The sequence below is a fragment of the Dipodomys merriami genome, unplaced genomic scaffold (assembly GCF_024711535.1).
Source record: "Dipodomys merriami isolate MVZ:Mamm:240054 unplaced genomic scaffold, mDipMer1.0.p SCAF_15, whole genome shotgun sequence".
Taxonomy (NCBI): Eukaryota; Metazoa; Chordata; class Mammalia; order Rodentia; family Heteromyidae; genus Dipodomys; species Dipodomys merriami.
In genome coordinates this window covers 33,200,815-33,213,124 of record NW_027202826.1, presented here as the reverse complement: position 1 = coordinate 33,213,124, position 12,310 = coordinate 33,200,815, and the positions used below count along the sequence as shown (strand labels likewise).

Below are 12,310 nucleotides of genomic sequence, written 5' to 3'. Positions count from 1 at the left end.
GGGCAGGGTGTGAGATAAATTTAGTAAAACTCCAAGGTAAGAAGACCAACTCTGAGCATCAATAAGTTATAGAAAAGCAAAGAATAGGGTAAAGAAACTAAACTATGGGGAAATTTACAATTTCACTAAAGATACGTATTTTAACTCAAGCAATTATACTTTTCCTTTCCATCGAATTGCTGTATAAACATAGACACAAAGCTAATAATTTTTGCTATAATTTAATTTAAAGCATTTGTGAAGATCCTGTTAAACATGATAATTATCACACAATTTCCTAGCTTAAGATTTTTCTGATTTTTATATGTGCAATTTACCTTTAAAAAGTTTTTTAGATCATAATTTTTACCGTCATCTAGCATTGTGACTGGCAAATATGAGACACTCAATGGCCTGCTGAATAAATCAAGAAATAGAATTATTATTTTTATTCTTGGCTTTCATTTTTAATTTGAAAAAATTTGAGCAAGACACAACGTAAAGTAGTGTAACTGTGGAGAGATTTCAAACAAAACTGGAAATTCTCTTTTAAACTACAAAAATTAGAAAAATACAAAATATCTACATAGTGAATGAATCAAGTTATTCTTTTTACCAAAAAGTAAAAAAAAAATCCCGTGTTTAAATATAAGTTGACATAAATATCCTTAAGTTTTTGTCAATATCTAAATGTTTCTATTGCAAGACTCTCTAATTGCAAAAGATGAAAACCTCAGTATTTTAAAAACATTTTAACCAGCCAAAACACACCAAAAAATAAAAGATTTTTAATATGACAACGGATTGTCTATTTCACATACTAAATTTCTCTATACAGGAAGATTTCACAATCCAGGAGCCATAGCCATGTTGTTGTAAGTAGGATTTCAATAAAATTTTAGCTTCTTGATAGGATGCAGACATACACTAGAGAGAAAAAAAATCAAATTATATCATATTGGTAGAATTTGACCTACATAAACTTAATTACTTTATTTTACATTAATAAAATGAAATTGAATTCTTACTTTCTCAACTTTTTTTTCAGTACTGTGATCTGTCTCAGGGCCTATGCTTGCAAGGCATTCCACCAATTCAGCCATGTCCCAACCCTTTATGTTTCTGGTTACTTTTCATATAGGTCTATGTTTCAGACTATGATCCTCTTATGCCTCCCATCATCACCAAGATACTGGTTGAGAACGAAGTGTTGCTAACATTTTTCCTGGACTAGGCTCAAACCATACACTTCTCAATTTCCTCCTCAATAGCTGGGATTACAGGCATGCCCCTTACCATTCCAACCCCTCAATGTTATTACCATTTGGGATTGGAATTTAGGGCTTCATTCTTGCTATGGAGATACTCTAGTCACTTAAGCTATGCTCCAGATCTAACAAACATTTAGAAAGCTAGCTTTTATGGTAGCTTTCATAAAAGTTACCAATTTTAACTGTATAGTTTGGTGATTTGTGCTATTGAGGTATGCAGATATCACCACAATTTAGTTATAAAACAAATCCACTGGGTGATATTAATCAAGATGTATTTGTACTTATGTATTTGTTTCAGCTTTCTTTTAGTTAGCATAATGTTTTCTAATTTACTCATGTAGTTTCATTTATCAGTTGTTTCTTTTTACTACTAATATTCCATGGATTAATGGATTAATATTCCACATGGAATATTAATCAGTAGTAAAAAAGAAACAAACTACTGATAAATATGGAATATTAATCATGCATTCATCAGCTCATGAACATATATATATATATATATATATATAGTTAGCAGTTGCTATGAACATTCACATTAGCTGCTATGAACATTCACATTAAGATCTTTATGTGAACATAAATTCAGATGTCGGTAACAGTGCTGGTCATATGTTAAATATTTATCTTTTTAGAAAGGCAAAACAGCAACTGATTTCTTAAGTGGTTTGTGCTGTTTTTCATTCACACTGAAAATGCAGGAACAGCACCCAGTTTAACCTCCCTAGTGATTAACAAGCCTGAATACTTTTATATGTTCATTACTTACACATATGCTTTGGCTTTTTAAAAACAACTGGACTATTTGTCCTAGTACTGAATTTTAAGAGTTGTTTAAATACTATAGTTTATAAATATTATAAACATATATATTTAAATAGTGTTTAAATAGTGTATTAAGTATACTGTTAGATGCTTTGCTCATGTTTTCTCAGTCTCTGGCATGTCTTTTCTCTCAATAACTTTTAACGTTTTTCTTTAGGGGTCATGTTGTTTGGGTTATAAGAATAATTATTTGAGAATGTAAATATTTCTCCACATTTAGAAATTACACAGTGTAACTCTTATCTATGGTCTAGATATGGTTTGAGTTTAGATGTTGTCTTTTGATAAACTGAAGATTTGTGGCAGTCTGCACTGAGCAAGTCTGTCACCTACCATCTTCTCCAAGCAGGTGCAAACTCCATGTCTCTGTTTCAATAGGTCAATACTTGAAAAATTTCACTTTTTGTCTATTGTGATATTTGGTGTTACAAATGTAATTTTCTGAAGTGCTATGAATTACACCCATTTAAGACAATACATATGCTGGCTGTGTTCTGACTGTTCCACTGAGTATTTCCCCCTGTCTCTTCACTCCCTCAGGCCTCCTTATTTATTCTCTGAGACACAGCAATTCTAAAATTAGGCCAATTTTGGGGGGTGGAGGAGGATCGAGTGAGGATCGAGTATTGAAAGGGATGGGAAGGGGAAACAAAGAGGAGGCAACAATGCTTGATAAGAAATGTACTCGTTATCTTGCCCATGTAATTGTAACTCCTCTGTACGGTATTCTCACAATAAAAATAAATAAAATAAAATTAGGCCAATTAAATCCTAAGCAGCCTGTTAAGTCTTCAAGTGAAAGAGTCATATGTCTCTCACTCAATGGCCAGAAATAAATAATCGTAGTGAGGAAAATATGTGAAAAAACCGATGCAGGCCAAAGTTGTGAATGCAAAGATGTTCTTTAAGGAGCACTCCAATGAAATCATGAGTGGTAGGGAAGCAAGCCAATGCTGATATGGAAAAGGTTTTGGTGTCTGAACAGAACAGAACACATTTTCTTAAGCCAAAGCCTAATCCAAAGCAAGGCTGCCCAACTCATTAAGGATTAGAGAAGAGCTACTAGCCAAGTAGATTACAAACTCAAAGAAAGAAGCCAACGCTGTAACATACAAGTGCAAGGTAAAACAGCAAGTACTACTGCAGAAACTTCAGTAAACACCCTAGAATATCCAGATATGGTGATTCATGAATATGACTAAACACTTTTAAATTAGATGATGTAATCTGGAACTTTAAGAAGTCAATGCTTAAAGCTGCAAAACACAGGCTGAATCTTTTGTTGGGGTAATAGCTACTAACTTTAAGTTGAAGCCAATATTCATTTACCACTCTGAAAAACTGAAGATATCTTTAAGAATTTAAGCTGGGTGTAGTGACCCACATCTTTAATCCAAGATATTCAGGAGACTAGAAGGATCTTAGTGTGAGTTCAGCCCAGGCAGAAAGTCAGTAAGCTGTCCTCTCCAGGTAGGAGAATTTTGAGTTGAGGCCAATACTGGGCAAATAGTAAGAGCAACTAAAGAAAAAGACTGGAGGTGTGTCTCAAGTGGCAGAGTGCTTGCCTAGAAAACTCAAGGTCCTGAGTTCATATCTCAGTACAACCAAATATCACCAGAAACCAAGTTATACCAAATCTCTTCTTATGATTTATAAAGGGAACAATAAGCTATATAACATATGTTTACAATACAGTTTAATGAGTACTTTAAGCTCACAGTTACCACCAATTAGAAAAAAAGATTAATTAAAAATATTACTGTTCATTGGCAGTTCATCTGATCAGAGTCTATGACAGAGATGCAATAACATTTATTTTCATGTGCATCTCATGGAGAAGAAGGCACTCTGACTTTAAGGAACAAGGTCTTACTATGTAGCTGATGCTGGCCTTGAACTCATGACCCTTCTGCCTCCACCTCCTGAATGAAGAGATTGGAGGCATTCACCACATGGATTATTCTTGAATAGTTCAAGACTTAAAGGGTACAAGAAGAGTAGCTGAAGATATGGTAGAAACTGCAAGAGTACTAGAGAGGTAACTTGCTACAATCTCATCATAATGCTAATAATAAAGAGCTGTGCTGATGTAGGAGCAAAGACAAGACATTTCTATTGATGAATCCTTTCCTAATGAAGAATCTATAAACACTCCTGAAATGGCAACAAGGGACTTAGATTACTTAAACTTAGTTGATAAAGCAGAAACAGGGTTTGAGAAGATTAACTCCAATTTTGAAAGAAGTTTACTTAGAATAAAATGCTACAAATCAGCACTACATTGTACAGAGAAATCTTTCATAAAGCAAGAGACAGTTAATGTGACAAACTTCATTGTTTAAAAAAAACTGCCACAGTCAACCACTAGTAAGTTTCAAATTGGGCTAGCACTTGCCTCCAATCACAACTACAACCTTCTATCTGCAAAATGATCAGTTTTCCCTATTCATTTTCTATGAAATTTGTCACTTAAAGCTATAAAACTTTAAGCAAGGGAGTGTTGCGGCTTATACCTGCAATCTGGACACCTGGGGAAAGAAATCAGGAAGACTGTGTTTTGAGGACAGCCCAGGAAAAAAAGTTACTGAGATTTCATCTCAACAAAGTAGTTGGTTGCTATAGTATGTCCCATGGTCCCAGTTATACAGAAAGATAGGAAGATCATGGTTCAAGGCCAAATTCAAGACCTTATCTAGAAAGTAGATTAAGTAAAGGGAGGCATGGCTCAAAGGGTACACTGCCTTTCTAGCAAACACTAAGATTTGAGTTCAGACACCAGAAACCCCACAGAAAACAGTGCCCTTCATTAATTTTATGTCCTTCATTTTCAGAGTTGCAGAACGATGCTTCCACATTGTTTTCAAGTTCTAAACTTTACTTTATAGCAAAAATCTGTATGTTACCAACTCAGAAAAAAATTGGATAAGCTTTTACACAATAAATATGTGGGTGGATATATACATATATGTGTAGTTAATATAACTGCTTTACCAGTTGGAATAAAAAGTATTGGTGAAACTAAGAAACTTCCATACAATATTAGATTATTAAAAATTAGTTATCAGTCAGTGGCTCCCACCTGTAAGCCTAGCTACACAAGAGGCTGACATCTGAGGATCTTGGTTCCAAGCCAATGGAAGGGAAATTTCATGAGATTATTATCGTCAATAAACTACTAAAAAAGCTGGGAAGTGGAGCAGTGGCTCAAGTGATAGAGCACTAGCCTTCAGCAAAAGCAGCTCAGGGACAGCACCAAGTCCTTCAGTTCAAGCCCCAGGACTGGCAAAAAAAAAAAGTATGTCAAAAACAATTTGCAGCTGGACGCTGTGGCTCATGCTTGTAATCCTAGCTACTCAGGAGACTGAGATCTGAGGATTGCAGTTCAAAGCCAGCCTAGGCAGGAAAGACCGTGAAACTCCTATCTCCAATAAACCACCAGAAAACTGAAAGTGGCGCTGTAGTTCAACCTTGAGCTGAAGAGCTGAGGGACAGCGCACAGGCCCAGAGTTCAAGCCCCATGACCGACAAAAAAAAAAAATTCTGTGTAATATTTGAGAATGATAACATGGAAGTATAGATATGTCATAGTGAATAAAAAAGTACACTAAATTTTTACAGCATAAACTTACATTATACATATATACACGAGAGGAAGCTGAAGTATATTTACAAGATTAAATAAGCACAAATCTTTGAATAGTACACAAGGGATTAAAGTAATACATATATGCATACATCTATAATTCATATAAACATATGCATAAGTATATATACATGCATATGTATAGAAATATACACACTTTTGTGTGTGATGGACATTAAACCCAGTGGAGGGCTTTATGCCTATCCTCTGTATTTTAAAAGCATTTCCAAAATTTCTGCTTTAAGCATATCATTATTTGTATGAAAAACCCAAATATTTTATATAGAGAAAAAGTTAGCTCTAAACAACCTGCCAAGTCAGGTCTGAGTCAGATAATGGGATTAAATCCTTTTCACAACTTAATAAGAAAATCAATTTACCCAGAAATCCCACTTTTGGGCATTTGCCCAAATGATCACAAACAAGGCTATACTAAAGGTACCAGCACAACTATGTTTACTGCAGCATTATTTACCATAGCCAAGATACGGAACCAACTCAGATGCCCCTCAGTAGATGAATGGATCAAGAAAATGTGGTATATTTATACAATGGAATTCTATGCCTCCATCAGAAAGAATGACATCACGTTATTTGTTAGGAAATAGAAAGATTTGGAAAAAAAAAATATTAAGTGAAGTAAGCCAGGCCCAAAGAAACATAGGTCCCATGGTTTCCCTTATTTGCAATAACTAATATATGTCTAGGACAAGCAGAAAAAGTCAAAAGCTATGTACATATGACCATAAAAGATGATGTTAAGTGAAATGAACCCCAAGATAGACACACAACTTGTTTTTTCTTTCTTGCTATTGTTTTTAAATTTATTTAAATTGTACTATGTGATTTTTTGTTTCTCTTGTATGTTCTTCTCCCTGTTTTCACTGTATTTGATGTCAGTGCCCTGCATCTTGTATATACATTTTTCTAATTTGGGAAGGGGAAGGGAAATAACAAAATGCTGAAATAAGGATACAGGTTGACCAGTTGTAACAATGAGATGTTTAAGACACTATGTTGAAAATGAACTTTACAACTTGGGGGGTGGAGGGGAGAGCTGCGGAGGTGGGGTGGGAAAGTATAGTAGGGGGAAAACAAAGGAGATAACTATACTCAATAAAAATGTACTCATTACCTTAGTCATGTAATTGTACCCCTCTGTATACTAATTTTACAATAAAAAGCATAACAAAGAAAAATCAACATATGAATCTCAAATTATTAATAAATTATCTTAGATACCATTCTATAGTGAGCACAATGTTATATCCAGAAAAAATGTGGTATTATTTTGTTTCTCTGGTTATGACATAAAAAGTTCTAGTCAATATTGTGTGAATAAGTGTATACCACACTGAACTGGTAAGTGATAAACATCTATGTATCTAATTTCTGGCATATTCACTTAACAATGATTCTACTGTTGTATGGTAATACAACTACTCAACAAATTTTTGATATGTTAAATCATCACTAAATTACATTACTAGTTTTAATTTTATGTCTATGACCAACTTTACCTTTTTAACAATATTACCTTAGCTTCGTGGTATGTACTAGCTTCAAGTAAACCATCCTTTTTAGCTTCCTTGGCTAGTAGATTGAATCGACTTAACATTGCAGCCTTACAAAGCCGACTTGCCATTGACACACCACTTTTAAATGGGGAACTAAGGTAGAAAAAATGAAACAGGAACCATTTTTGATTGATGCTGACAACTGAAAGAATTAAAATAACAGTCTACAAATATTGAGTCATGTGCAATGAATTTAGTGAAACTTTTTACATATAAAGCTTTCTAAATATTTACATTCTAAATATTCTGTGTTTAACTTGCTATAGTATTGTGTCAAAAATTAATACAGATGATGTGATAGTTTGAACACAGCTGTTCTTTGAAGCAAAGTTATGTACAGTGATATAAAGTATTTTTAAGTGATTCTGCTAAGACTGACGGGAAAGGAACATGGAAATATTCCCTGAATTAATGAAAATATTTGGCTTGGGTATTGGGTTACATGGGTAAATATATCCAATCACAGAATTGCACAGTGTATTTCTCTACAAATGTTAATTTAACAAAAAAGAACAGCTGGGTATTGTAGCTCATGCCTGCAATTATACTTGAGAGGTTGAGATCTGCGGATTGTGGTTTGAAGCCAGTCTGGGCAGGAAAGCCTGTGAGATTCCTATCTCTAACTACCAAAAAGACAGAAGTAGAGCTATGGTTCGAGTCATAGAACACTAGCCTTGAGCAAAAATTCTCAAGGATGGTGCCAAGGCCCAGAGTTCAAGGCTTGGGATCACCACAAAATAAAAAAACCAAACATATGTAACACTTATTTCATGACCCTCTTTATATGTGTACATATATGCATTTATATTTATGCATAATATTTTATTTCCAGCAAAAGTGGGACCACTGAAGTCTTTTGGTATTATTATGATTATAAAAACTGCAAAAACCCTTCCTCTTCTCCAGACTCTTTAAAAATGTAACATCTAAGATTCACCCATCAATAGGTATTCGTTTCCCTTTCCTTGAATTTGTGCTAGCTACGTGATTTGCTTTGGTGAACATATGATGTGTAAGTTCTGAATGTAGCCTCAAGGGACCTTGTGCTCTTTCTAGACTCCTCCAAGTTTCATATAAGCTTGCTGGGACTAGTCTTTTGGAGGGTAAGAGAATAGTGCCAGATCAGGTTCTCTAAAATCTTTTTTTTTTTTTTTTTTTGGTTGGTCATGGGGCTTGAACTCTGGGCCTGGGTGCTGTCCCTGAGCTCTTCAGCTCAAGTCGAGTACTCTCCACTTGAGCCACAGCGCCACTTCTCTTTATGTGGTACTGAGGAATCAAACCCAGGACTTCATGCTGCCAGGCAAGCACTCTAATGCTAAGCTACATTCTCAGCCTTAAAATCTTTATTTGATGTAAAGTTGATGCCAGATGCATGGAGGAGTCCAAACAAATCCTGAAGGAACAACTCAGCTAACTCAAGAACTTGTGAGTTATAAGTTAACTAATTGATACATAGTTGCTGCTTTAAGCCATAAAGTTTTGAGATTGTTTATATGTAGAAAAAGTTAATATACATTCATGTGTATGAAATCCATCACTCGTCTTGAGAGATTTTCAGGGAGGATTTATTGTACTTTTTGGATATAAGTGATACCATCTTGAAAGACTTGTAAGGCCCTGGGTTCAAGTTCAGGACAAAAAAAGTGGTAGTCTTGTTTCCTTTTTCCCCCAACATTTTAATCTTGTTTCCACTGTATAAAATATTATGTAATTAGCAAAAACAGTAAACAACCAAATTTTTCCCTAGTTATTAATGGCAATGCCTCTGACATTTTATCAACCATCATGACAGTATTTTTTGACTAACAATGCTATACTTTATCCTGTAACAAAAGCAGCTAACTATTCCTTTTTTACTGACTACCTTTATCTAAGAAGAGATACAAAACTTTATTAATATTTTTGGACTACTAATGAATATATAGCATTTTCTCTGGACCAAGTAATGTGATAATTTATATAAAAAGTTTCCAATCTCATATTTCTATTATTTACTATTCTTGTATTTCTATAAAAATGCCAATTGACTTTATCATATCAATATATTATTAATGCACTGCTAAGTACAGTTTTCTAATGTTTTACTTAATGATTTTGCATAGATACAAGTAAGCTTTATCTGTAACTTTCATGTGCATATTAGCGGGGGGCAGCTATCTTTTATTAGGTTCATAAAACTATTTGGATATTTTCTGGATATTTACTGACATATGTTTAAAGAAGAACCCTCACAAAGCAGAAGCAGGAAGATTCAAGTTCAAGGCTAACGTAGGCTACATAGCAAGATCCCATATCTCAAAAGACCAATATAATTTTAAAAATTAAAAAAATACAGAAAACAACTAAAAACTTCAGGTTCTGTTTTCTATATTTTTATTTTTAACTTTTAAATTTCTTCTTTTTGTGCCATCATTTTGTTTTCACTAAAGTCTTTATATGTACTGCATAGAAAACCTGTTTTGCTTAGGCATAGCTGAAGCCTGTCATATGATCCAAAACAGAAATAATGAATTCATTTTAAAATAATTAATATTATGCTTGACTGAGTTAGTACCAAAAACACTTCCATGTGGCCTTAACACAACTCACCTTCAGAAATGACATTATTCCTTGCCTCATTATAAATTCATATTTACAACAAAGGAAAGGTTTTAGTTTTATTGATAAGAACTGACAGGGAAATTATCTAGAAATGTCTAGAAGGCATAGAGCAATATGGTTATGAGCAAGGACTTTGGAAATATTCAGATCAAAATCCTAGCCTGTGCCTGTTACTACTTAGGTGACCCCTAGGGAAAATATGTGACCTAACTTGAGCCTTGTTTCTTTATATGCAAAAGAAGAATAAGACCACTTAAATGGCATGGCTATTTTAAGGAGGCACAACAGTTCTTACATTGAAGTGTACATAATATTTGGGAGTATGTGTAAAAAAGTGCAGAATCTTAGGTTCCACATCCAAAAGTTCATTTGGGTAAGAGAAACAATTTTTAGAAAACATTGTGTGATTCCAATGCTAATGGTCACAAAATAACACCAGAATATATGCAAGTTCTGGAGTCAGAACTTAGATTCCTCAAGTCTGAACGCTGACTTCACAACTCACTGTATATTCAGTAAATGATGTAATTTTTGTAGGCCTGTTTTCTCACCAGAAAAAAAAGATTTTAATTACATCTTTGCTTGCAAAACATTATACTCTATTATTCAGATTCTTTCTTCTCATTACTATATGATTTTGTAGAAATTAACAATTCTAACCTTTCAGTGATCTTCCCACTCAAGCCATCCACGATTTCCAGAGAAATGTCTCCTTGCGCCCAATTCATGCTCAGGGATTTATAGTCCAGGTTCATTTGAAGTGGATATGCAGAGGGTACTAAGCTGATATGAGGTCTGTTAACCAAGTAAAACATTGGTAGTTTTGAAGTAAGTGCATCATCGACACGCTGGTTAATTGCAATTTCTAAACCGCGAGTATCACTGCAATTCCCGTCACCTATGAAACAAAGACAAAACAAAAACTTCAGAAAATCAGTATCAAAGGAAAATAATCCATCATCAAAAAAAGAAAAAAAAGATAGAAATAAATATTTGGAAATTATCTGAAGTCCACTTCTCTATTGTTTATCTTTCAAACTTTTCTTTCCTACTTCAATGTTTGTAGCAGCCCTTTATTACACTTTACCAAAACCAGAACAATAACAGTTTGCATTTTTAAAGACTCTCATAAATAAAAAATACTATTTGGTAAAGCAAGTGCTGACTCTGAAAGAAAACGGTACTCTTATAGGGTTTCTGCCAGAGAATTGGCACATTCTGTCCTGATTTCTTCTGATTACAGCATGGTATCAAAAAGAGAATGCAGCATATAAACCTGGCATCAAGGGAAAGCATAAATTTCTCTCTTTGGGCCATAAATTACAACTGTTCTAGTACCACCATGCTCCAATTTTACAACACTAATTGGAAGAATGAGCATTTCTGGCTAAAATGGAGGCTAAAATTAAAATTTTTTGGTGAGAGGGAAGTACCACAGTTTACATTCGGGCCCTCACATTTGATAGAAGTACTCTACCACTGAGCCAAGCTCAAAGACCCCTCTCCCTTTTTGTGTCAACCTTAGAGCTTGACTGGACCTGGGTAATATCCCTGAGCTTTTCTTGCTCAAGACTAGGGCTCAATCACTTGAGGCACACCTCCACTTCGGACTTTTTTTTTTAGTGATTATCTGGAGAGTCTCATGGACTTTCCTCCTGGATCTGGCTTCAAACCACAATATTCAGAGTAGATAGGATTACAGGCATGAAACACCAACAGCCTGGCTCCAAAGCCCAGTTTTTCTCTTGTTTATGAGATAGTATCTTCCACCTTTTCCTCTGATCTAGCTTGGTCCACGATTCTCCTTTGTATGTAATAACTGAGATCTCAAAAAGATGCAATGCCATTTATATAAAATAATAACTGGCATCAAAATAAGAGGAAGTCCTTATCTCTATTTAGAAAACAGTTTTAAAGCAGTTTCTTTTTCCTTATATACCATTAAACATGCTTTACAAATAAAGTCTTGTTTCAGCATTGGAATTACTGTGATGTTTAGTAGGAATTGCACACTAATTATGACTATCTGGAGGCATTAGAAAATGATCCAAAACCTCCTTTTGAGGGTTCAATCAAGAGGAAATAACAAATAAAGGCTAGCCATATTTTATTGGAAATCTTACTCTTTTCCTTTACATATGAATATTTCAATGATTTGTTCATTGTAGTATTTTTTATTATATTTCAAGCTTGAACCTCAGACCTAGAAAAACATATTTCTAAAGTTATGTCATGCATGTAATTGGGAAATTTTGAGTCATCAATAAGATCTTAAATAATATGAAATTCAAAAGACTAAAGTCAAAGGTTAAACCTGATGTAAACATCTGTTTATTAAAAACAGATCCACCAACAATGTAAGAAGTTATGAACTAGGATTGAGGTCAAACTCTGCCAATAAATAAGTTGAA

The 12,310-nt window shown here is 34.2% G+C and overlaps 1 protein-coding gene across 1 annotated transcript in view; it reads right to left on the bottom strand.

Moving 5' to 3' along the window:
• Nucleotides 1-744: 744 nt before the first annotated feature.
• The window catches only part of Adad1 (adenosine deaminase domain containing 1), a 30,016-nt gene continuing 18,450 nt past the window's right edge, over nt 745-12,310 (bottom strand). The window contains exons 10-12 of the mRNA XM_070022552.1: nt 10,560-10,797; nt 7,259-7,391; nt 745-906 (exon numbers count right to left, since the gene is read on the bottom strand). Of these exons, the coding sequence (XP_069878653.1) occupies nt 793-906; nt 7,259-7,391; nt 10,560-10,797 (485 nt within the window). The 3' untranslated portion in view covers nt 745-792. The remainder of the gene's footprint in view (nt 907-7,258; nt 7,392-10,559; nt 10,798-12,310) is intronic.